The following is a 25,952-nucleotide window of genomic DNA, read 5'->3' as shown; positions in this document are numbered from 1 at the left end:
GGAAAACATTTTCACGACGTCGGAAAGTTTACGTGAACGACACCTCATGACGCTGTAATGATTCTACTTCTGTTCGGCAACTCGTGCAAAATTTTGATAACAGAGTTGCCCAGTTGGTGACGTATGGTTTACTAGTGACGCACATGAACATGGCAGAACATCAACATTTTACTCAATATAAAAATATCAACCATCATATCACATACTTTACTTTGATTGACGTTGTAACGTCTGTTGGCATGACTTTGCTCAGTTTTAAACGTTGTGTACTGGTGAACCAGCTCTAGATAAGGGGAAGTGTTGCCTTCCATACAGTGGCAATGCTTCTCATAGAAAAAGAAAAAGGATATGAGGTGATAAGCCTCAAGGAAATAAAGGCATCCAAACTTGAAACTGATCCTACTATCTGTCTAGTTCTGACTGTTTTTTAACGGTTGCTGTCGGGAACATGCGTAAGCGTGGGCGTCATCACGCGCCTTATATATGCATGCAGCCGCAGGGTTAGACTCTCTCTCTCTCTCTCTCTCTCTCTCTCTCCCAAATTCGGTGTTCTAGTGCGTGTATTTGCGTGTTGGTAGGGGTCTATGGCTGGTTTGTGTCCAGGGCCCGGGGTTATGTTAATCCGTCCATGCCAACGTCTATCAAATTATCTGCTGTAACAGACACAGCCATGAATACTATATGGCAATACTATTCATGGCTGTGCTTTATGCAACGGTTCCGAACGGTTAGCCAAGAACTATGGCTCAAATGTGTATTTGACGAATGTCTTGATGTGTACTTATGTCCTTTTGATGTGGATCGAACAATCATCCTTATGGTTATGACCATAAGTGATAGACTGCATCTACCTCTGTCGCGTTCTTGAAGAAAGTAGTCCAATCCGGATCACTTTGAACTCACTTTATGTCACGGTCTCTCCCACCAGGTCCTAGCTTCCGCTAGTTCACTCTGTGTTAGTCTCGTCTGTCCCCGTTCGTCTCTGTCTCAGTGTTTCATGTGCGGGGGCGTGGCCGCGCAGTTCCAGCTGTTCCAGCCACGCTGATCACCCGCACCCGACAGTCATTTCCAATCAGGACCCAGCATATCTACCCCAGCCTTCCAAACATTCTTCGCCGGATGGATCGTCAGTTCTACTTACCGGTTGAGTATCCTCTTGATTCTTCGAGCTCTGTGTTCCCGTTTACTCGTGTTCCAGTCTCCGTTCCTAATCCGTCTGTCCCCCTACCAGTCATCTCCACCACGTCCATTCTCCAACCCTGCTCTGCTGCCGGAGTTCCATCCGCACCGTGTGGTTGTCGGCTCGGCTGCCTGCTGACTCCTCCAACCCCGGTTCGGGCCTCCCGGCACGTGGACCGTCACCACCTGCACCACCTTTAACCATCCGTGTAGCAATAAACCAGTCAATTGCTATCGTCCTCGTCTGTGGTCATTTGTGCCGTGCGTTTGGGTCCACCCTGTCTTGAGCCGTAACACTTTATTTGTTAAAGTATTTCGGTAAGGTTAACTATGAAGCAAAAGGGGGGGAATTGTATCTAACACACGTGGAGAAAAATACCGCAGAGCTACTACAAGACCCGGGGCTTAGCCACAGGTCTCTCAACGGGGCAGCTGTACGTTTCTGACCTCAAATCTGACTCCCGCTCTGGTGTGTATCAAGAGGGCGTGGCCTATGTGACGTATTGGCTCCGGCTTCCTCACCTGTCGAAAGGGGCTGCCATCTGTGGCTAAAGTAGTTATTGCAGCTTATATGTTCGATCCTGCTTCCTTGTGGCTATGTGGGGGTAATGCAGCTTATGTGTTCGATCCTGCTCCCTTGTGGCTATGTGGGGGCAGCTTATCTGCTTAAAATACGCAACACCTCTTACTAAGAAAACAGGATGTGTCTAATCATTAACAGTGACTCTGCAAGCCCATGTAAAGTGGCATCCGGTTAAAATACTTCCTGTTTGATCAAAGTAGGTGTTAAGTCTTTGAGATGCTGGCATTCAAAACGCACAGAAAAAGACAAAGCACTCAAAGGAGTAGGACTCTGAAAACAATTTGGACCAGAATATGGCTGAGGTGATTTACGCCATTCCCAACACGATGACAGAGGCCATGAACACACAAGGAGAGAGAGAAGAGAGGATAGTGGAGATCTACGCTAACATTGAGAGCCTCAGAGATCAACACCAGGACTATGTGGGGACAGAGGAGTCCTCCAATACTCTGGGAACAGTAAGAAGTCAGCAGCCGGACCCTGTGAGCCCTAGGTGTCCGATCAGGGCTGTGGTGGTGCTTCTGGTCCTGCTGACTGTTGTCCTGCTGGCTGGACTGCTTGGATGGGCAGTGCAACACAAGACAGACATTGACAGAGACAGGGAGCAACTTCTCCAAAAGCTGAAGAATGTGACAGAGCAGAGAGACTCACTGCTTTGTAAACAGGACTGTCCAAGTGGTTGGGATAAGTTTGGTTGTAAATGTTACTTTTTTTCCAATGAGCAGGAATCCTGGATTAAGAGCAGGGAGTTATGCGTTTCCCGCGGAGCAGATCTGGTGGTGGTGGACAATAAAGAGGAGATGGACTTCATTAGCGGGCATGGCAGGACCATCTGGCTCGGAGCGACAGATGAGGCCAGTGAAGGGATGTGGAGATGGGTTGATGGGAACGTCCTGTCATTGGACAACCCCTCCTGGTTCAGCGGGAAACCGGATGGTGGCATGGACAAGAACTGCTTAAGAAATGACTGGGAGGACACCAACTTTAAATGGATGGATGAGCGCTGTAAAGAAATAAACTATAGGCTTTGTGAATATAATTTAATAAAATGATCTATGAAAACATTTCTTTGAGACCAGTCTTTATACCTTAATGCAAAAATACGTGGTTGTTTTGTGTCATACTTGTTGAGTTCTGCCATTTAATAAGAGCAGTGATTGGCTGCGAGGTGTTATGTCCAGGGGCGGAGCAAGACTCTGTGTACATCCGGGGCTTAGCCCTGAGGGGGGTCAGGGGGTCCTCCCCAGAAAATGTTGAATTTCTAAGATGCGATTTCCTGCATTCTAGTCAATTTTAGGGTGACCTGCTGGACATTGGCAAATCCTAAATCCCTCCTAATTCATAGCCTGCATATTCAGTTGCACGGCCTGCTCAAGACAATACTCTTTAATGGAAAGAAACAATAACCATTTAACTTGCTTCTAGAGATTTTTATGCAAACTACTAAACTGTTGGCTAAGCACAGTGGGCATACCACTTCTAAAATACAAAAAAGCAAACAAACAAACAAGTCTAGTCTCAAAAAAAAAAGTATAAGTCTCAATTTTGCCATTGTAGTTAACGTAAAAATATCTAGAAGTAATTAAAAAATCGTATGCACAAAATAACAATAAATCTGGGTTATCTTTGGATGTTGCAGGCCTATAATAAGCCTGTCCAATCAATTAATTTGGCAAAATGAAATGATTGCATGGCTTACCTGTCTACCTATGTTGTGTAAAGCAATAAAGTTGTCACAAGATTATGCGTTTTGGCGTCGGTTTTAAACTAATTGAAGCAATGTGAAATAAAGCGGGGGTATCAAATGCACAAAAGAAAGAAAAAAGACGGATGTCGCAGGCCTATCATTTCATTCGGGCCAAATTAAATTATTGGATGGCTTACCTGTCTAAGCCATCCAAGGGGGGGGAGTGGTCATAAACTGGCATGGACGGAACTGAGAACTGAGCTCACCCGCTGTCCTAGCACAGCACTTCCCCAACAAAGACACAAAAGTTGCAGCAGATGCTTCCTCATTTGGGCTCGGAGGGGTTTTGTCTCAGAAGCCACGTCAGGGGACTGGTGTCCAGTTGACTTCATCTCACGCAGCATGACAGAGGAGGAGCGTGTGTCTTGTCTTCTGTATTTTTGTAGTGTCCTTTTTTTTTTTACTGTGTATGCTTGTGTGTGTGAACGCCATTTTCTTGCCCTGCAAACCAAATTTACCCACGGGTATGCAACCTTGACCTTGACCTTGAGCCCAGATTGAAATAGAAGCGCTTGAGCAGACCTGGGAGTGTGAGCACTTTCAGTCTTATTTAGTAGCAATGGACTTTCTCATCCAGACAGACCACAAACCCCTCGTCTCCCTCCTGAGCGGATCCGTTGACGATTTTGAACTCGGTTTGGGAGCTATTTGATCCAACAAAAAAGGATTATCCTGATCTCTTTGGAAGGATGGATTCAGTTGTGATTTTTCAACCAAATAAAATCAGGATTTTTTTTAAGTGAATGATCACAAAATCAATGGATACTGATGATACATACATTTCTTACAAATCATTCATAAAGACAGTGACCATGGATATAAATAAAATATATGTCACATGTAATGAGAATGTGACATGAGATATGGTAAACCAAAAAATAAATATTAAATCTCAACGCTATCAGCTGTGGGTGCAAAGACATGATGTGTTTAAATGGTCTCACCCATTACCCAGCAACGAGCTGACTGGTTTGAGCCTAATTGAGCACAAGCCAAAACAATCACGCTCAAGGCTTATAAGATCAGTATTGGCTACACCAAAGAGTTGGAACCATGGACTCAAAAGGGCCTAATTTCACTGTGGCAGAAACCTGTGCACTGCAGGAGGGTGTTCGGGGCAATTTTGCCTCAATAGTAGGAGGTTTCAGCTCTGCATAGGGTGGAGAAGTGACCGAAAAAGGAGAAGACAACATTTAGGCCAGGAAAAAGATCAGGCCAGAAGGGGACTATAAAACAAGTTATGTTGCGATGGAAGACACTTAGGGCCAAGGCAACGAGAAACCTTACGGAAGCCAAAAAGAACCAAACAGGTAAGCCAAATAAGAGGGGTGAAATTCACTGAAATGGTCCTTGATATTATAGGAGGAGAAAAATCTGAGGCTCTGCATGGCATTGAAGGCATAGAAGGAGATGGTGAGGCAACAATTACAGAGGCTACGACTTCAGAAGAATGTGACCAAAATGAGATCTGTGGATGTAAGGGAGATAGTCCAAGACGTTCCTACTAGAAAACACAAACGTTCCTCAGCTACAAACCAGGATGGTGATAGCTACGAGTTGCTTCTGAATCGGATACCGAAAGAACAGAGGCACAAATTGAGCTGGATTAATAAAAAATGTTGCTTACCCAACTGCAGCAGGCCAAAGTGCAGCTGGAGATACAATTCCTAAAGGCAGAGATGGAAAGATCTGGTATCTGTCCTGTCAATTATATTTGGACTATTTGATAGTATTTTTTTGTTTTGTTATTTAACATTAGAACAAAATAAGGAATGTAAAATGTTTCTGTTAATTAAAAATTAAAACAAACAATGGCTATTTGTGGCCACCCATATTTTGCCCACCTGGTGTTCTTTGCTAAGCCAGTAGGCTACACTGTTGGTTCTGTTTAAGCCTCTGGTAAACAGGATTTGGTGATCCTGAAAATTGGTATTTGGATCAGAGTGATCCAATTCAATGTTTCTTAATCCGGATAAATTTGATCGAGATGAAAAAGAAAAAAAGAATACTGGGCCGTGGCATGACAAAATTTATCGCCAGAGCACAGCAGTCTCTATTTCAGCCGGGTCAGACCAAACACAAAACAGAAAGTTGAAAACTGTGTGATATGTGCAAAGGAGGATTACAATGCACCAGAACCTCTGCTGACGAGGCCATTACCTGCCAGACCACGGCAGCGCTTTGCACCAGATCATTTTCAGAGGTAGAGTGCAATGGGCCTTGTGGTAATTGACTGCTTCTCACGCTACATTGAAGAAGCTAACCTCACCTCAACTACCACAGCCCATGTAAAGGACAAGTTGAAGTCCAAATTCACACGCTATCGAGTCCCGGAGACTGTCGTCACCGACAACGGCCCCCGATTCTCTGCAACTGAGTTTGCGGACTTCACCAGAAAGAACGACTCCAGCCATGTGACCAGCCCCCGTTATCCACAGATCAACGGGGAAGCTGAAGGAGCTGTGCGGACGGTGAGATCTCTCCTGGGTAAGGGAGAGGATCCACACAAGGCACTCATGGCTTAGAGGGCTAGCCCGTTGTCACATGGATCATCCCCAGCACAGCTATTGAGGGGGTCGGCATATCAGAACACATTTGCCCGTTAGCCAGGAGAATCTACAGCCTAAGTGGCCTGAACTCCAGGCTTTCAAAAGCAAGGATCAAGACATGAAGGAGGAACAAACTTCCTGGTTTAATAAGCTCCAAAACCAAGACCTTAAAACGTTGACCTGCCCTCGGGAGTCTACAGAGAGACAGACTCCACATCAGGGTCATTCCAGAGACCACTACCGTGACAAGATCAAGGCGGGTCATAAGAAACCCAGCTAGGATGGACTTGTAATCACCACTTATACAGTTAGGGAGCGTGGTTTAACAGAGCAGGATAATCAAGTAGTTCACCCTGACCCCTAGACAAAATGATAATAATTATATAATGCGTGTTCTTGGTTTTGGTTAAAAGATGTAACACGCCACACAAGTCAGTTTGTCTCAGAGGATTATAGTGTTGAAGATAAACATTATACTGGAGAGTATGTTTACTGTTGGTTATTAATATTCGAGGTAAACAAAGAAATTAGAAAATATTCAAAGAAATGCTGGAGCTTCACTAAAAGGGGGAGACGTAGTGACATGCGCAGGAACCTGTAAGTAAGTATATGGGGGAAGGATCAGGGGTGAACACACTGTAATGTAAACGAGCTTGAAATAAAGTACCCGAGGCTACACCGGCAACACGAGTGTCCCCGTCTATTAAACCTGCAGAGCATATTAACAATACTGTTACACTATCAGCTCGAAAAAGCGTGATACTGGGTTGGCCGTACAAGTCGGACACCGAAGTGGTCGGTAGCCTAGGCAGAGATCATGGGCTAGGCCAGTATAAATGGTGTGGGCCATCTTTTCCCAGAAGACCGATGAAAACGACTTGCAAAGACATGCACATCTACCTTATCCTTCATGCATTTTTAACACCTCTCTCACAAATGGGCAATCGGCTCCGCTGGGGAACTATAGCTTAATTTAAGCCAAGTCTTAAGGTTCAAAAGTGTATTTGAAGAATATCTTGATGTGTATTTTGGTCCTTTTGATGATGATTGAACAATCAACCTTACGTTTATAATGTATGTACGGCACGTACCACTTAGTAAGAAAAGAGGATGTGTCTAACCATATACAGTGACTCTGCAAGCACATGCAGATAGTAGCATCTGGTCACAATACTTCCTGTTTGTTCTAAGTAGGCGTTAAGACTGACGTGCTGGCATTCAAAACGCACAGAAAATCTGAGCACTCATAGGGGTAGGATGATAAGGAACTCTGAAACCAGTTTGGACCAGAATATGGCTGAGGTGATTTACAACACGCCCAACATGATGACCAAGGCCAGGAACACACAAGGAGAGAGAGAGGAGAGGATAGTGGAGATCTATGCTACCAGTGAGAGCCTCGGAGATCAACACCAGGACTATATGGGGACAGATGAGTCCTCCAATACTCTGGGAACAGTAAGAGGTCAGCAGCCGGACCCTGTGAGCCCTCCTCAGTGGCCGATCAGGGCTGTGGTGGTGCTTCTGGTCCTGCTGTCTGTTGCCCTGCTGGCTGGACTGCTTCGGTTTGTAGTGCAACACAAGACCGTATGCATGGACGGAGACATGGAACTTCTCCAAAGGCTGAAGAATGTGACAGAGCAGAGAGACTCACTACTTCGTAAACAGGACTGTCAAAGTGGTTGGGATGACTTTGGTTATAAATGTTACCTGCTTTCCAAAGTGCGTGGATCCTGGAATAAGAGCAGGAAGAACTGTGTTTCCCATGGAGCAGATCTGGTGGTCGTGGACAGTAAAGAGGAGATGGACTTCATTAGCGGGTACGGCGGGTACTTCTGGCTCGGAGCGACAGATAATGTCAGTGAAGGGATGTGGAGATGGGTTGATGGGACCGTCCTGTCAGTGGATAACCCCTCCTGGAGCAGAGGAAAACCTGATGGTGGCAGGGAGAAGAACTGCTTAAGGAGGTTTGGCGAGGCGAGTAACTTAAAATGGACAGATGAGAGCTGTGAAAGCAAGAGAAGGGGGCTTTGTGAACATAATCTAAAAAATGAAGGATGATAAAAAAAGAAAGAAAAAAAGGATGTTCGTTGTTTTGTTTCGCGCTTGTTGGGTTCTGCCATTCTGCCAAGAGCTCTGATTGGCTGCAAGGTGTGATCTCCTTAAAATTACTGAATGAACACTTTTGAAGGTACATATGCATATATGCATTCCCACACATACAGTCATTTGTATACAGCTGTGTTTGCTGTTGTGAATTTGACCTTTTATTAAAGCAACTCTTGATTCATTTGTTTTGCTGATATTTTATTCATTGGATTAGTTTGGTATTGGTCCCTTTGAACAGACATTGTTCAAAGGGACAATGATATTGATATTTAATTTATTTTTAGGATTCAATAAAAAATGGTTTAGTCTTTTAATCTGATCCTGGGTTGCTCAACTAGTGTCAGGGTTCAATTCCCTCTGGGGCCGCCACTGCTTAGAACAGTTGCATCATAAATCTAATGTTTCAGTCACTCATGCATCTGTAATTATTGCAGTTACATTACTGTTAAGGCGCTTTGGCATTTTTCTCAGAAAAAAACTCTTTGGAACTGAGAACTTGGAAATGTCCCCCTTAAAAAAATATACAAAATGTTCATATAGAAAATGTTTACAAAATAATGTACTAAGTTGTGGAGTTGTGGAGTGGTCATCCAGCTGCTCTGCAAAAGACATTTAATGAATAAAATAAATATACTTCATAAAATTTGTTTAATCGCACAGCCCCACATCAGTGAGTCCCTCGCTCTCTCACCAAAGAATCAACACATCGTCCAGACAGTCTTATCCCGGCTACCACTGTTGTATACCGGGAATGGGTTAAAGGCGTCATATAATACCACTAGGTGTGAGTGTGATTAGCTGTTACAAGCCGTTGATTGATCATGAAGGGATGATGAGGGAGGGAGAACTATGGAAGTAAATCTGTGTAATCAGAATTTGAAAACAAAAAAGCCATTGAATCTAAGCAAGGAAGATTTCTGCATTGAAATAACGCATCTGGATTTTTTGCCTCTGAATATAACTCTTTCAATTATCAACAAATCATTGTAAAAAATTCTGAATCAAATATTCAACGTTTAAAAATTCAACTTAAATATCTTCAACGGCCCCAAATTCAACATACCAAAGTCACCTGCAAATTTCAATGTATGAAGTTCGGTGTTAACATCCGGCAACCTATGGAAGAGCAATCAATCCTAGATTCTAGATTGCGGTCAAGCACGGAGAGCGGGAATAAGAGCGTCCCTCGCTGGTACTTTATTTCATGATACAAACGTTAATTCTAAACAGCATTTTACACAGTTGCCTATAATAGGAAATGCTCAAAGGTAAATCAATGTCATTAAACACTGACTGTAGCTTTTTATGGGGAGAGAAGCAACGGTGGTGGACCTTACTAAACGCCCTATCCATTGTATCGGTCGGTAAAATGCTAATCAAATCAAATAAAATGTATTGAATAACAAAGTAAAAAGGACATAGATTTACTTCCATACTAATGTGTGTTAGAAGTACCACTTACTAAGAAAACAGGGGGCAGAAGAAGTGGGGGTTGTCCTGATGTAGAGCTGTGTATAGTAAGTAAGTAAGTAAAAGTAAGTACAATTTATTTATAAAGCACATCTCACACAGCTTTCACTGACCAAAGTGCTGTACATAATAGTGATATAAATAAAATAAAATAAAGTAAAATAAAAATAAGTAAACAAATAATTACAATATGAGACGAGCAACAGTAGGCAGACAGATCAACAGAAACAATGACAACAGGAACAGAGACGGCAATGACAACAAGAGACATATCCAGAGTTACAGATGGAGCAACAGCCGGAGGGTTAGGAAGCTGGGAAGGATAGAGTGAAAAGGTGAGTTTTGAGCCTAGACTTAAAAACAAAGATGGACGGAGCTTTTTTAATGTCCAGGGGCAATTGGTTCCACAGCCGTGGCGCTGCAACTGCAAAGGCTCTGTCACCTTTTCGCTTGACCCTTGACCGAGGCACATGGAGGAGAGCATTGCCAGATGATCTGATCAGCATAGCAGTGGTAAGACAAGCCATGCCTGCTAATGACACTACCCAGGGGGAGCATGAACATGTACATTATACATGTATTTAATGAAATGATTGATGAAAACATTCCTTTGTGACTATTTTTATATATCTTAATGCCAACAGACGTTGTTTGTTTTGATTCATACTTGTCGAGTTCTGCCATTCGATAAGAGCTCGATAAAATATGATGACATGAAGACTTCCCTGGTCACTGAAAGAGCTATACATAGATGCTTTTCTTGTTGTATTATTTTTTTTTCTATGTTCCCACAGTTGTTGCGTTGGAGGCTGAGGTTAGGCAGTAAAGAGTCATGAAAGACATTGGCTGGATTTCAGTTGCTGCAAACCACACTAGTTCTCTATTTAGGGCTGCATTTGCTGCCTTTGCCTTTGTCCCCTCAGCTAATTATTTTTCTGTTGAAATGTATCTTGACTTTGTCACAATGTAGTGTGATCACAACAAACCACTTGTGTATAAATTGTCTGTTCTACGGTGTTCAGAGGAACAGTAGACTTCTGTCCTGGTGTCTGAATCGGCTTGTAGGTCTGCACTTAGTTTTGCGTTACTAACTGAACACTTTTGAAGGTACATATGCATAAATGCATTCGCACACAAACAGTGATTTGTAAATTGCATTGAATCTGTAAATGTAGTGTCCATTCAGCCGTGTTTGCTGTATTGAATTTGACCTTATGTTAAAGCATATCTTGATTGATGTGTTTTTCTGATTTTTAATTTTTTGGATTTAGTTTGGACTTGGTCTCTTTGAACAGACATTGTTGAAAGGGAAAATGATATGGATTTTTATTTACAATTCAGAGTCAAGAAAAAATAGTTAGTGGTGTTCTGGTGCCGCATCGGCTTAGAACAGATGCATCTTAAATCTAATGTTTCAGTCATTCACGTATCTGTAATTATTGCAGTTACATTATTAAGGCACTTTGGATAAAGCATCCGCCAAATGATCGTACAAATCCTGTTACTTGGGGCCATCTGTTCACTATATATACACTATCACCTAGTTTGACTTTGGCGTAGACATAATTTTCTCTCCAGTGTCAAAGTGAAACATTATCAAATATGCAGTATACGGTCATTCTGCAGCTGCTTATGGCAGGTCAAGGGTCATCGATGTAGTATGCAGTCCACCCGTTATAGTTGTGATTATACATAAAAAAAATCAAATGGGTTTCTTTCTTTCTTTCTCCTTGGATGGGTTAAGTGTAAAGAGTCATTGGCTGGTTCCCAGTTGCTGCAAACCACACTCGTTCGTTATGGCTGCCTTTGCCTTTGTCCCCTCAGCTAATTATTTACTTGTATTTCTGTTAAAAAGTATCTTGACTTTGGTACCATGTAGTGTGTCCCACGTGTATCAAAGCCCTCGCCGCCCTCCTCCAGACGGATCCACAGCGCCCCCGGGGACTGTTGAGGTCGTTCGTGGTACAGCAGCCTGGGGGGCCCGGGAGGCACGGCCTTGCGGTCCGCGTTCTGGGACGACGGCGGCAAACCCGGTGGTCCCGCCCGCCGACCACATGGCGCCCCCTCGCGACCCACGATGACTCCTCCTCCTCTGGCCGGCTCTGTAACAAAAGAGCACCGTGAGGAAGAGGAGGAGCGCGAGGAGGAGGAGGCAGACCACCAGCAGGGCGGTCGCCATGGCCGCCATCCGGTCACCGCCGCCTTCGCCCGGTCGTGACGCCGTAGTCAACGACGACGTCTGGTGAGGAGGGTTGCAACCAGAGGGTTGGGAGCGGGTGACGGAGGAGTTTGGGGAGGTGGTGCAGTCTGCGGGGGTGGATGCTCCAGGTACGGGGGCTGTGGGGGGGTCCGCGGCCCTAACCCGGAAAAACACCGTGCTCACCCCGCCGTCTGCGCCACTCTCTCTCTCAAATTCGGTGTGCTAGTGCGTGTATTTGCGTGTTGGTAGGGGTCTATGGCTGGTTTGTGTCGAGGGCCCGGGGTCATGTTAATCCGTCCATGCCAACGTCTATCAAATTATCTGCTGTAACAGACTCAGCCATGAATACTATATGGCAATACTATTCATGGCTGTGCTTTATGCAACGGTTCCGAACGGTTAGCCAAGAACTATGGCTCAAATGTGTATTTGACGAATGTCTTGATGTGTACTTTTGTCCTTTTGATGTGGATCGAACAATCATCCTTATGGTTATGACCATAACCTAGCTTCCGCTAGTTCACTCTGTGTAAGTCGTGTCTGTCCCTGTTCGTCTCTGTCTCAGTGTTTCAGGTGCGGGGGCGTGGCCGCGCAGTTCCAGCTGTTCCAGCCACGCTGATCACCCGCACCCGACAGTCATTTCCAATCAGGACCCAGCATATCTACCCCAGCCTTCCAAACATTCTTCGCCGGATCGTCAGTTCTACTTACCCGGTTGAGTATCCTCTTGATTCTTCGAGCTCTGTATTCCCGTTTACTCGTGTTCCAGTCTCCGTTCCTAATCCGTCTGTCCCCCTACCAGTCATCTCCACCACGTCCATTCTCCAACCCTGCTCTGCTGCCGGAGTTCCATCTGCACCGTGTCGTCGGGTGTGGTTGTCGGCTCGGCTGCCTGCCGACTCCTCCAACCCCGGTTCGGGCCTCCCGGCACGTGGACCGCCACCACCTGCACCACCTTTAACCATCCGTGTAGCAATAAACCAGTCAATTGCTATCGTCCTCGTCTGTGGTCATTTGTGCCGTGCGTTTGGGTCCACCCTGTCTTGAGTCGTAACACTTTATTTGTTAAAGTATTTCGGTATGGTAACTATGAAGCAAAAGGGGGGGAATTGTATCTAACACACGTGGAGAAAAATACCGCAGAGCTACTTCAAGACCCGGGGCTTAGCCACAGGTCTCTCAACGGGGCAGCTGTACGTTTCTGACCTCAAATCTGACTCCCGCTCTGGTTTGTATCAAGTGGGCGTGGCCTATGTGACGTAGGCGTGGCCTATGTGACGTATTGGTTCCGGCTTCCTCACCTGTCTAAAGGGGCTGCCATCTGTGGCTGGAGTAGTTATTGCAGCTTATATGTTTGATCCTGCTTCCTTGTGGCTATGTGGGGGTGATGCAGCTTATGTGTTCGATCCTGCTCCCTTGTGGCTATGTGGGGGCAGCTTATCTGCTTAAACTACGCAACACCTCTTACTAAGAAAACAGGATGTGTCTAATCATTAACAGTGACTCTGCAAGCCCATGTAAAGTGGCATCCGGTTAAAATACTTCCTGTTTGATCAAAGTAGGTGTTAAGTCTTTGAGATGCTGGCATTCAAAACGCACAGAAAAAGACAAAGCACTCAAAGGAGTAGGACTCTGAAAACAATTTGGACCAGAATATGGCTGAGGTGATTTACGCCAGGCCCAACATGATGACCAAGGCCAGGAACACACAAGGAGAGAGAGAGGAGAGGATAGTTGAGATCTACGCTACCATTGAGAGCCTCGGAGATCAACCCCAGGACTATGTGGGGACAGAGGAGTCCTCCAATACTCTGGGAACAGTAAGAAGTCAGCAGCCGGACCCTGTGAGCCCTCCTCGGTGGCCGATCAGGGCTGTGGTGGTGCTTCTGGTCCTGCTGTCTGTTGTCCTGCTGGCTGGACTCATTGGGTTTGTAGTGCAACACAAGACCGTCTTGGACAGAGACATGGAGCAACTCCTCCAAAGGCTGAAGAATGTGACAGAGCAGAGAGACTCACTGCTTTGTAAACAGGAATGTCCAGTTGGTTGGGATAAGTTTAGTTGTAAATGTTACTTTCTTTTCAATGAGCAGGAATCCTGGATTAAGAGCAGGGAGTTATGCGTTTCCCACGGAGCAGATCTGGTGGTCGTGGACAGTAAAGAGGAGATGGACTTCATTAGCAGGTATGGCAGGACCTTCTGGCTTGGAGCGACAGATGAGGCCAGTGAAGGGTTGTGGAGATGGGTTGATGGGACCGTCCTGTCAGCGGATAACCCCTCCTGGTTCAGCGGGAAACCTGATGGTGGCAAGGACAAGAACTGCTTAAGAAATTCCTGGGAGGACACCAACTTTAAATGGATGGATGAGCGCTGTAAAGAAATAAACTATAGGCTTTGTGAATATAATTTAATAAAATGATCTATGAAAACATTTCTTTGAGACCAGTCTTTATACCTGAATGCAAAAAGATGTGGTTGTTTTGTTTCATACTTGTTGAGTTCAGCCATTTAATAAGAGCTGTGATTGGCTGTGAGGTGTTATGTCCAGGGGTGGAGCAAGACTCTGTGTACATCCGGAGCTTAGCCCTGAGGGGGGCCAGGGGGTCCTCCCCAGAAAATGTTGAATTTCTAAGATGCGATTTCCTGCATTCTAGTCCATTTTATGGTGACCTGCTGGACATTGCCAAATCCTAAATCCCTTCTAATTCATAGCCTACATATTCAGTTGTACGGCCTGCTCAAGACAATACTCATTAATCGAAAGAAACAATAACCACTTAACTATTGGCTTCTAGAGATTTTTATGTAAACTACTAAACTGTTGGCTAAGCACAGTGGGCATACCACTTCTAAAATACAAAAAAAGCAATCAAACAAACAAACATCTCCTACTTTGAATCTACTGAAAGTTAGTCTCAAAATGTATGCAAGTGTGTATATGCAAATCTCAATTTTGCCATTGTAGTTTACATAAAAATCTCTAGAAGTCATTAAAAAATCCTATGCACAAAATAAAATAAAATCAGGGGTATCTTTGGATGTTGCAGGCCTATAATAAGCCCGTCCAATCAATTAATTCGGCAAAATTAAATGATTGGATGGCTTACCTGAGTATTTTCCAAAAATATCACCAATGTATATCAAATGATCTGCTGTAACAGACACACAGCCATTAATAGTATGCAAAGGGTCAGACCACTGAGCAGGATACCTTGAGGGGGGGGGGTCATAAACAAACTTTTGAGGTGCTGCGTCGAGAACTGAGCTCACCCGCTGTCCTAGCACAGTACTGCCCCAACAGAGACACAAAAGTTGCAGCAGATGCTTCCTCATTTGGGCTCGGAGGGGTTTTGTCTCAGAAGCCACGTCAGGGGACTGGTGTCCAGTTGACTTCATCTCACGCAGCATGACAGAGGAGGAGCCCAGATTGAAATAGAAGCGCTGGAGCAGACCTGGGAGTGTGAGCGCTTTCAGTCTTATTTAGTTGTGATGGACTTTCTCATCCAGACAGACTACAAACCCCTCATCTCCCTACTGAGCAGTACCGTGGCGATTTTGAACTCGGTTTAGGAGCTATTTGATCCAAAAAAACAGGATTATCCTGATCTCTTTGGAAGGGTGGATTCAGTTGTGATTTTCCAACCAAATAAAGTCAGGATTTCTTTTAAGTGAATGATCACAAAATCAATGTTTACTGATGATACATACATTTCTAACAAATCATTCATAAAGACAGTGACCATGGATATAAATAAAATATATGAAACATGTCACATGTATTGAGATATGATAAACAAAAAAATATAAATAAAATCAAAGCTATCAGCTGTGGGTGCAAAGACATGATGTATTTAAATGGTCTCACCCATTAACCAGCAGCGAGCTGACTGGTTTGAGCCTAATTGAGCACAAGCCAAAGCAATCACGCTCAAGGCTTATAAGATCAGTATTGGCTACACCAAAGAGTTGGAACCATGGACTCAAAAGGGCCTAATTTCACTGTGGCAGAAACCTGTGCACTGCAGGAGGGTGTTCGGGGCAATTTTGCCTCAATAGTAGGAGGTTTCAGCTCTGCAAAGGATGGAGAAGTGACCAATAAAGGAAAATACAACATTTAGGCCAGGAAAAAGATCAGGCCAGAAGGGGACTATAAAACAAGTTATGTTGCGATGGAAGAAACTTAGGGCCAAGGCAACGAGAAACCTTACGGAAGCCAAAAATAACCAAACAGGTAACAAGCCAAATAAGAGGGGTGAAATTCACTGAAATGGTCCTTGATATTATAGGAGGAGAAAAATCTGAGGCTCTGCATGGCATTGAAGGCATAGAAGGAGATGGCGAGGCAACAATTACAGAGGCTACGACTTCAGAAGAATGTGACCAAAATGAGATCTGTGGATGTAAGGGAGATAGTCCAAGACGTTCCTACTAGAAAACACAAACGTTCCTCAGCTACAAACCTGGATGTGATAGCTACGAGTTGCTTCTGAAACGAATACCGAAAGACCAGAAGGACAAATTGAGCTGGGTTAATAACAAAATTTGCTGCAGCAGGCCAAAGTGCAGCTGGAGATACAATTCCTAAAGGCAGAGATGGAAAGATCTGGTATCTGTCCTGTCAATTATATTTGGACTATTTGATATTTTTTTGTTTTGTTATTTAACATTAGAACAAAATAAGGAATGTAAAATGTTTCTGTTAATTAAAAATTAAAACAAACAATGGCTATTTGTGGCCACCCATATTTTGCCCACCTGGTGTTCTTTGCTAAGCCAGTAGGCTACACTGTTGGTTCTGTTTAAGCCTCTGGTAAACAGGATTTGGTGATCCTGAAACTTGGGATTTGGATCAGAGTGGTCCAATTCAATGTTTCTTAATCCGGATAAATTTGATCGAGATGAAAAAGAAAAAATAATACTGGGCTGTGGCATGACAAAATGTATCGCCAGAGCACAGCAGTCTCTATTTCAGCCGGGTCAGACCAAACACAAAACAGAAAGTTGAAAACTGTGTGATATGTGCAAAGGAGGATTACAATGCACCAGAACCTCTGCTGACGAGGCCATTACCTGCCAGACCACGGCAGCGCTTTGCAGCAGATCATTTTCAGAGGTAGAGTGCAATGTGCCTTGTGGTAATTGACTGCTTCTCATGCTACATTGAAGAAGCTAACCTCACCTCAACTACCACAGCCCATGTAAAGGGGAAGTTGAAGTCCAAATTCACACGCCATCGAGTCCCGGAGACTGTCGTCACCGACAACGGCCCCCGATTCTCTGCAACTGAGTTTGCGGACTTCACCAGAGGATACGACTCCAGACATGTGACCAGCAGCCCCCGGGATCCGCAGAGCAACGGGGATAACGGGGGTCAGATAGAGCTGTGTGTACGGTGAGATCTCTCCTGGGTAAGGGAGAGGATCCACACAAGGCACTCATGGCTTAGAGGGCTAGCCCGTTGTCACATGGATCATCCCCAGCACAGCTATTGAGGGGGTCGGCATATCAGAACACATTTGCCCGTTAGCCAGGAGAATCTACAGCCTAAGTGGCCTGAACTCCAGGCTTTCAAAAGCAAGGATCAAGACATGAAGGAGGAACAAACTTCCTGGTTTAATAAGCTCCAAAACCAAGACCTTAAAACGTTGACCTGCCCTCGGGAGTCTACGGAGAGACAGACTCCACATCAGGGTCATTCCAGAGACCCCTACCGTGACAAGATCAAGGCGGGTCATAAGAAACCCAGCTAGGATGGACTTGTAATCACCAGTCTTATACAGTTAGGGAGCGTGGTTTAACAGAGCAGGATAATCAGGTAGTTCACCCTGACCCCTAGACAAAATGATAATAATCATATAATCTGTATTCTTGGTTTTGGTTAAAAGATGTAACACGCCACACAAGTGGGTTTGTCTCAGAGGTTTATAGTGTTGAGGATAAATGTTATACTGTATGAGTATGTTTACTGTTGGTTATTAATGTTCAAAGTAAACAAAGAAATTAGAAAAATATTCAAAGAAATGCTGGAGCTTCACTAAAAGGGGGAGACGTAGTGACATGCGCAGGAACCTGTAAGTAAGTATATGGGGGAAGGATCAGGGGTGAACACACTGTAATGTAAACGAGCTTGAAATAAAGTACCCGAGGCTACACCGGCAACACGAGTGTCCCCGTCTATTAAACCTGCAGAGCATATTAACAATACTGTTACACCATCAGCTCGAAAAAGCGTGATACTGGGTTGGCCGTACAAGTCGGACACTGAAGTGGTCGGTAGCCTAGGCAGAGATCATGGGCTAGGCCAGTATAAATGGTGTGGGCCATCTTTTCCCAGAAGACCGATGAAAACGACTTACAAAGACATGCACATCTACCTTATCCTTCATGCATTTTTAACACCTCTCTCACAAATGGGCAATCGGCTCCGCTGGGGAACTATAGCTTTATTTAAGCCAAGTCTTAAGGTTCAAAAGTGTATTTGAAGAATATCTTGATGTGTATTTTGGTCCTTTTGATGATGATTGAACAATCAACCTTACGTTTATAATGTATGTACTGCACGTACCACTTAGTAAGAAAAGAGGATGTGTCTAACCATATACAGTAACTCTGCAAGCACATGCAGATAGTAGCATCTGGTCACAATACTTCCTGTTTGTTCTAAGTAGGCGTTAAGACTGACGTGCTGGCATTCAAAACGCACAGAAGATCTGAGCACTCATAGGGGTAGGATGATAAGGAACTCTGAAACCAGTTTGGACCAGAATATGGCTGAGGTGATTTACAACACGCCCAACATGATGACCAAGGCCAGGAACACACAAGGAGAGAGAGAGGAGAGGATAGTGGAGATCTACGCTACCAGTGAGAGCCTCGGAGATCAACACCAGGACTACGTGGGGACAGAGGAGTCCTCCAATACTCTGGGAACAGTAAGAGGTCAGCAGCCGGACCCTGTGAGCCCTCCTCGGTGTCCGATCAGGGCTGTGGTGGTGCTTCTGGTCCTGCTGTCTGTTGCCCTGCTGGCTGGACTGCTTGGGTTGGCAGTGCAACACAAGACCGTATGCATGGACGGAGACATGGAACTTCTCCAAAGGCTGAAGAATGTGACGGAGCAGAGAGACTCACTGCTTTGTAAACAGGACTGTCCAGGTGGTTGGGATAAGTTTGGTTGTAAATGTTACCGGCTCTCCAATGAGTGGGAATCCTGGAATAAGAGCAGGGAGCTCTGTGTTTCCGTCGGGGCAGATCTGGTGGTTGTGGACAATGAAGGGGAGATGAACTTCATTAGCGGCAAGTGCTCCGACTTCTGGCTCGGAGCGACAGATGAGGCCAGTGAAGGGTTGTGGAGATGGGTTGATGGGACCGTCCTGTCAGTGGATAACCCCTCATGGCAGAGCCGGAGACCTGGCGATGGCAAGGACAACAACTGCTTAAGGAGGGACTGGGTGCAGACCAATTTTAAATGGGAAGATGAGAGCTGTGAAGCCAGAAACTTTGGGCTTTGTGAATATAATTTAAGAAAATGAAGAATGAAAACATTTCTTTGTGACTATTTTCTATATCTTAATGCTAACAACGTTGTTTGTTTTGTTTCGTACTTGTTGAGTCCTGCCATTCGCTAAGAGCTGTGATTGGCTGCAATGTGTTATCAAGGAGATGACATGAAGACTTCACTGGTCCCTGCAGGAGCTGTACATAGATGCAGCTGTTACATTATCTTTTCAATGTTTCAACAATTGCTCTTGGTGTTGGAGGCTGAGGTTAGGCGGTAAAGAGTCATGACAGACATTGGCTGGTTTCCACTTGCTGCAAACCACACCAGTTTTCTATCTAGGGCTGCATTTGCTGATTTTGTCTTAGCCCCTCAGCTAATTATTTAATTATTTTTCTGTTGAAATGTATCTTGACTTGACTTTGTCACAAAATAGTGTGATCACAGCAAAACACTTAATTAGCTTGTAGGTATGCACTTAGTTTTGCATTACTGAATAAACACTTTTGAAGGTACATACAGTATGCCTATATGCATTGGCACACATACAGTAATTTGTAAATTGCATTGAATATGTCAATGCAGTGTCCATACAGCTGCATATGCTGTAGTGAATTTGACCTATTAAATGAACTCTTGAGTAATATGTTTTGCTGATATTGAAATAATTGGATTTAGTTTGGACTTGGTCCCTTTGAAGAGACATTGTTCAAAGGGACAATGAAATTGATTTTTAATTTACTTTTGGGACTCAATTAAAAATAGTTTAGTCTTTTAATCCGATCCTGGGTTGCTCAACTAGTGCAAGGGTTAAATTCCCTCTGGTGCTGCCCCTGCTTAGAACAGGTGCATCTTAAATCTAATGTTTAAGTCACTCATGGATTTGTCATTATTGCAGTTACATTATTGTTAAGCCGCTTTGGATAAAGCATCCGCAAATTTATCCTACAAATAATTTCCTGTTACTTGCGCTATCTGTTCTCTGTATATTCTTTATTACTTTTGCAGAGGCTTGAGTTTGACTTTGGAGTTGACACGTGTTTTTCTGTTCAATGTCAAAGTGAAACATTATCAAATGTGCAGTAATAACCTGGCCATTCTGCAGCTGCTTATGGCAGGTTAAGGGTCATCGATGTAGTATGCAGTCCAACCGTAAGTAGCGATAATTCATGCAAAAAAGCGAACTGTCTCATTGCATGGGTTAAGTTTATTTTTAAATTGTTACCTTCCGGCCTTCAGAATAATAAACAACAACAATAAAGTTGTCACAAGATTATCAGTTTTATCGTCGGTTGAGAACTAATTGAAGCGATGCGGTGTTAATGCTTGGCTAGGCCATTTATTTTAGGATAACAGCAATGCATAAATCGAATGCTCAGACAAAATAAATAAATAAACATGGGTCATCTTTGGATGTTGCAGGCTTATACTTAGCTCGTCCAATAATTTCATTGGGGCAAAATGAAATTATTGGATGGCTTACATGTCCGTTTACCTACCTGGTAGGCAAGGGCGCGGATCTGCTATGTAACTTAGGGGGAGTATTTTCTTGAGGGTACATTCAATAGATGAATTGTTACTATCAATTCATGATACCGGGAGCAACAAAAAAAGTGTGATACCGGTTGGCTGTACAGGTCTGACACCAGGTGGTGGCATAAATTATCTAGTTCTACGGTGTTCAGAGAGAACAGTAGACTTGTGTCCTGTTCTCTGAATAGGCTTGTAGGTCTGCAGCACTTGAACTGTTTTAGCTGATTATACAAACTGTACAAGACTGACCCTGATTGGTCAAACAAGACCTTTTCAATTCAAAATGCTAGAAGCTTAGTTTTGCGTTACTGAAGGAACATGTGCATACATGCATTCGCACACATACAGAGTAAATTGCATTGAATCTGTAAATGTAGTGTCCATTCATCTGTGTTTTCGGTAGGGAATTTGACCTCTTATTAAAGCAGCTCATAATTAATATGTTTTGCTGATATTTTATTAATTGGATTTAGTCTGGACTTGGTCCCTTTAAACAGATATTGTTTAAATGGACAGTGATATTGATATTTAATTTATTTTCGGGACCCAATAAAAAATAGTTTTGTCTTTTGATCCGGTCCTTGGTCACTCAACTAGTGCAAGGGTTAAATTCCCTCTGGTGCCGCCTGACACGTTTTTCTGTTCAATGTCATAATAAAACAATATCAAATACGCAGTTTAAATATGCAGAATCATTCTTCAGCTGCTTATCTCAGGTCAAGGGTCATCGATGTAGTATGGCGTACACCGTACACCCATTAGTAGTGATGTAATATCGGCCAAATTGTGATATCAAACCCAACTCTTCTCTCCAAAGCTGCTCATTCACTGTGCCTCATTGGCTATATCCTAAGCCAATCAGAGTGCTTTTTACATTCCATAATCACAATCTGACTAATTCATCTATTTGGCTCAGGCATTTTTTCACGCTAAAATAAAGATAAACCTGAGCAAAAGACACAAAAACATGGTGCAGACCGGATGGTCTAACAGAAAGGCTCCCCCACCAGAACTTCAACAGGACTGGCAGTATCGCCAGGATCTGCTGGTAGCAGATGGTCTACTAATGAAGGGCAAAAGACTTGTCATCCCCGTTACTATGCAAGGGGGAATACTCAACAAGATTCATGAAGGTCACCAGGGCCCAGTTTTTCCAAGGGTAATCCAGTGGGATCAAATCTTGGAAATGGGTTTTTCAAAGCAAAAGAGAGATTCTGAATTAAGATCAGATCATGTTATCCGATCTTAATTTGACCTGGATCAAACCTGGCCTTTGGGTTTTTTAAAACTTTGAACTCGGTTTGGGATCTATTTGATCCAAAATAAACAGGATTATCCGTATCCAATCGGAAGTTGTGATTTCTTCGAATGAAATCAAATCTTTTTCTTTTTAATTGAATGATCACAAAATCAATGGTTACTGATGACACATACAGTTCTTACAAATCATTCATCAAGACAGTGACCATGGATATAAATACAAATTATGAAGCCTGTCACATGTAATGAGATATGGTACACAAAATAAAAAAAAATCTCAAAGCTATCAGCTGTGTGCAAAGACATGATGTGTTTAAATGGTCTCACCCATTAACCAGTGACGAGCTGATTGGTTTGAGCCAAATTGAGAACAAGCCAAAGCAATCACGCTCAAGGCTTATAAGATCAGTATTTGCTACACCAAAGAGTCGGAACCATGGACTCAAAAGGGCCTCATTTCACTGTGGCAGAAACCTATGCATTGCTGGAGGGTGTTCAGGGCAATTTTGCCTCGTTGGTAGGAGGTTTCAGCTCTGCAAAGGATGGAGAAGTGACCAATAAAGGAAAATACAACATTTGGGAGGGCATTACCAATCATGTCAATGACTTTGGGTCTGGCCAGAAGATGGACCATAAAACAAGTTATGCTACGATGGAAGAACCTTAGGACCAAGGAAACAAAAGACCTTACGGAGGCCACAATTCAGAAACTGTGACTACAGAAGAATGTGACCAAAATTCAAGTCCAAGTCGTTCCTACAAGAAAACGCAAACGTTCCTCAACTACAAACCAGGATGGTGACAGCTACGAGTTGCTTCTGAAACGGAAACCGAAAGAGCAGAAGTACAAATTTAACTGGGTAAAGAAGAAATCTTGCAAACCCAAATGTAGCAGACAAAAGTGCAGATGGAGATACAATTCCTAAAGGCAGAGATGGACAGAGCTGATATCTCTCCTGTCCATCATATTATTAGTATCTTTTGGTTTTGTTATTTAACATTAGAGCAAAATAAGGAATGTAAAATGTTTGTTTATTACAGCGTTTGTTTCTTAAAATTAAAACAAACAATTGCCATTTGTGGCAACCCCTTTTTTTGCCTACCTGTTGTTCTTTGCTAAGCCAGTAGGCTACACTGTTGGTTCCATTTAAGGCTCTGGTAAACAGGACTTGGTAATCCTGAAATTTGGTATTTGGAGTGATCCAATTCAATGTTTCTTTAAAACACTGGCATAAAAGTAAGATGGATCAGGTGATCCTGGATAGAAAAACATGGGTTTTCCAAATCCGGATCAGTTTGATCCATATTGTCATTTTTTTTTAAATACTGGGCATGTCACACATGCCCAACACATAAAACAGAAAGTGGAAAACTGTGTGATATGTGCTAAGGAAGTTCACAATGCACCAGAACCACTGCTGACGACGCCATTACCTGCTCGACCATGGCAGCGCTTTGCAGCAGATCAGTTTCAGTGGTAGTGCGCAAAAACCTTGTGGTTATTGACTACTTCACACGCTACATTGAAGAAGCTAACCTCACCTCAACTACCACAGCCCATGTAAAGGAGAAGTTGAAGTCCATATCACAAGCCATCGGAGACTGTCGTCACCGACAACAGCCCCCAATTCTCTGCAACTGAACTTTCGGACTTCAGAGAATACGACTTCGGCCATGTGACCAGCAGCCCCCGTTATCCGCAGAGCAACGGGGCAGCTGAAGGAGCTGTGTGGACGTTGTGATCTCTCCTGAGTAAGGAAGAGGATCCACACAAGGCACTCATGGCTTTCAGGGCTAGCCCGTTGTCACATGGATCATCCCCAGCACAGCTATTGAGGGGGTCGGCATATCAGAACACCTTTGCCCGTTAGCCAGGATAAACTACAGCCTAAGTGGCCTGAACTCCAGGGTTCAAAAGAAAGGATGAAGATATGAGGGAGAAACAAACTTCCTGGTTCAATAAGCTCCAACACCAACAGAAAAAATAATGTGTCTAACCATACACAATGACTCTGCAAGCACACATAGAAAGGGGAATCTGGTTAAAATGCTTCCTGTTTGATCAAAATAGGTGTTAAAGTCTTTGAGATGCAGGCATTTCAAAACGCACAGAAAGAACAAGCACTCATAGGGATAGGACGATAAGAAACTCTGAAACCAGTTTGGACCAGAATATGGCTGAGGAATTCACGCCAGGCCCAACATGATGTTCAAGACCAGGAACACACAAGTAGATGGAGAGGAGGGTATGGAGGACGTCTACGATAGCATTGAGAGCCTCAGAGATCAACACCAGGACTATGTGGGGACAGAGAAGTCCTCCAATACTCTGGGAACAGTAAGAGGTCAGCAGCCAGACCCTGTGAGCCCTCCTAGGTGTCCGATCAGGGCTGTGGTGGTGCTTCAGGGCCTGCTGTCTGTTGTCCTGCTGGCTGGACTGCTTCGGTTTGTAGTGCAACACAAGAGGAAGACTGTAGGCATGGACAGAGACATGAACTAACTTGTCCAAAGGATGAAGAATGTGACGGATGAGCGCTGTGAAGGCAGAGACTGGGGGCTTTGTGAACTTAATTTACAAAAATGATGGATGAAAACATTTTTGTGACTATTTTTTATATCTTAATGCCAACAGACGTTGGTTGTTTTGTTTCACACTTAGGTTCTGCCATTCGATAAGAGCTGTGATTGGCTGCAAGGTTTTTGTCTCCTTAAAAGGAGATGACATGAAGACTTCCCTGGTCACTGCAGGAGCTGTACATAGATGCTGCTCTTGTTACAATACTTTTTTCAATGTTTCCACAGTTGTTGTGTTGGAGGCTGAGGTTAGGCGGTAAAGAGTTTTCAGTTGCTGCAAACCACAATATGTTCTCTATCTAGGGCAGCATTTGCAACTTTTTCCCCCTCACATAATTATTTCATTCTTTTTCTGTTGACGTATCTTGACTTTGTCTCCATGTTGTGTGATCGCAACAAAACCCTTGCGTACAAATTATCTAGTGGTTCTACAGTGTAGTAGTTCTACAGTAGACTTGTGTCCTGGTGTCTGAATCGGCTTGTAGGTCTGCACTTAGTTTTGCGTTACTGAAGGAACACTTTTGAAGGTACATACTGTACATGCATTCACGCACTTTCAGTAATTTGTAAAATGCAGTGAATCTTTAAATGTAGTGTCCATTCAGCTGCGTTTGCTGTAGTTAATTTGACCTTTTATTAAAGCAACTCTTGATTAATATGTTTTGCTGATATTTTATTAATTGGATTTAGTTTGGACTTGGTCCCTTTGAACGGACATTGTTCAAAAGGACAATGATATTGATTTTTTTATCTCAATTCTCAAAACCTGAATAGCATATTAACAATCCTGTTACACCATCAGCTCGAAAAAGCGTGATACCGGGTTTGCTGTACAAGTCGGACATCAAAGTTGTCGGTGGCGTAGGCAGAGAACATGGGGTGGGCCAGTACAAAATGGTGTCGGACATCTTTTCCCAGAAGACAGATGAAAAATAAGTTACAAAAACATGTACATGTACCTTATCCTTTATGCATTTATAACACCTCTCTCGCAAATGCGCAAGCGGCTCCGCTGGGAAACTATAACTTTATTTTAGACAAGACCTAAGGCTCAAATGTGTATTAGAAGAATGTCTTGATGTGTATTTTGGTCCTTTGGATGTTGATGGAACAATCAACCTTGCGGTTATGACCATAATTGATGCACTGCACGTACAATTTAGACAACAGGATGTATTTAACCAAGTTGAAAGGAGCCTCTGGTTAAAATACTTCCTGTTTGATCAAGGAAGGTTTTAAGACTGACATGCTGGCA

The 25,952-nt window shown here is 43.6% G+C and overlaps 4 protein-coding genes across 5 annotated transcripts in view; all 4 read left to right on the top strand.

Annotated features, from left to right (window-relative positions):
• The window catches only part of LOC115532240 (CD209 antigen-like protein E), a 41,058-nt gene extending 38,232 nt beyond the window's left edge, over positions 1-2,826 (top strand). Inside the window, exon 3 of the mRNA XM_030341882.1 lies at positions 2,256-2,826. Coding sequence (XP_030197742.1) covers positions 2,256-2,814 — 559 coding nt within the window. The 3' untranslated portion in view covers positions 2,815-2,826. The remainder of the gene's footprint in view (positions 1-2,255) is intronic.
• Positions 335-8,349, top strand: LOC115532239 (C-type lectin domain family 3 member A-like). Of its 2 annotated transcripts, XM_030341880.1 has the most exons (2): positions 335-2,227; positions 7,524-8,349. In XM_030341880.1, the coding sequence occupies exons 1-2, from the start codon at positions 2,056-2,058 to the stop codon at positions 8,117-8,119; spliced, it is 768 nt and encodes a 255-aa protein (XP_030197740.1). In that variant the 5' UTR covers positions 335-2,055; the 3' UTR covers positions 8,120-8,349. The 2 variants fall into 2 exon arrangements, with proteins under 2 accessions (XP_030197740.1, XP_030197739.1); XM_030341879.1 differs by lacking the exon at positions 335-2,227 and having other exon boundaries at positions 7,300-8,349.
• A 4,951-nt stretch (positions 8,350-13,300) lies between these two features.
• LOC115532243 (C-type lectin domain family 4 member C-like) lies at positions 13,301-14,266 on the top strand. Its single transcript, XM_030341885.1, has one exon. It carries the CDS (start codon positions 13,493-13,495, stop codon positions 14,252-14,254), a length of 762 nt encoding a protein of 253 aa, XP_030197745.1. The 5' UTR covers positions 13,301-13,492; the 3' UTR covers positions 14,255-14,266.
• Positions 14,267-17,959: 3,693 nt separating this feature from the next.
• Positions 17,960-19,364, top strand: LOC115532670 (C-type lectin domain family 6 member A-like). The gene has a single exon (XM_030342551.1). It carries the CDS (start codon positions 18,567-18,569, stop codon positions 19,362-19,364), a length of 798 nt encoding a protein of 265 aa, XP_030198411.1. The 5' UTR covers positions 17,960-18,566.
• Positions 19,365-25,952: the final 6,588 nt, after the last annotated feature.

This window comes from Gadus morhua, chromosome 19, assembly GCF_902167405.1.
Source record: "Gadus morhua chromosome 19, gadMor3.0, whole genome shotgun sequence".
NCBI classification, from domain to species: Eukaryota; Metazoa; Chordata; class Actinopteri; order Gadiformes; family Gadidae; genus Gadus; species Gadus morhua.
Note: the sequence above shows the minus strand (reverse complement) of the source record. Positions and strands in the feature narration are given on the sequence as shown.

Excerpts from the sequence above, each read along its gene's own strand:
- LOC115532243 (XM_030341885.1), top strand. The coding sequence starts at position 13,493 with ATGGCTGAGGTGATTTACGCCAGGCCCAACATGATGACCAAGGCCAGG.
- LOC115532239 (XM_030341879.1), top strand. The coding sequence starts at position 7,316 with ATGATAAGGAACTCTGAAACCAGTTTGGACCAGAATATGGCTGAGGTG.
- LOC115532670 (XM_030342551.1), top strand. The coding sequence starts at position 18,567 with ATGATAAGGAACTCTGAAACCAGTTTGGACCAGAATATGGCTGAGGTG.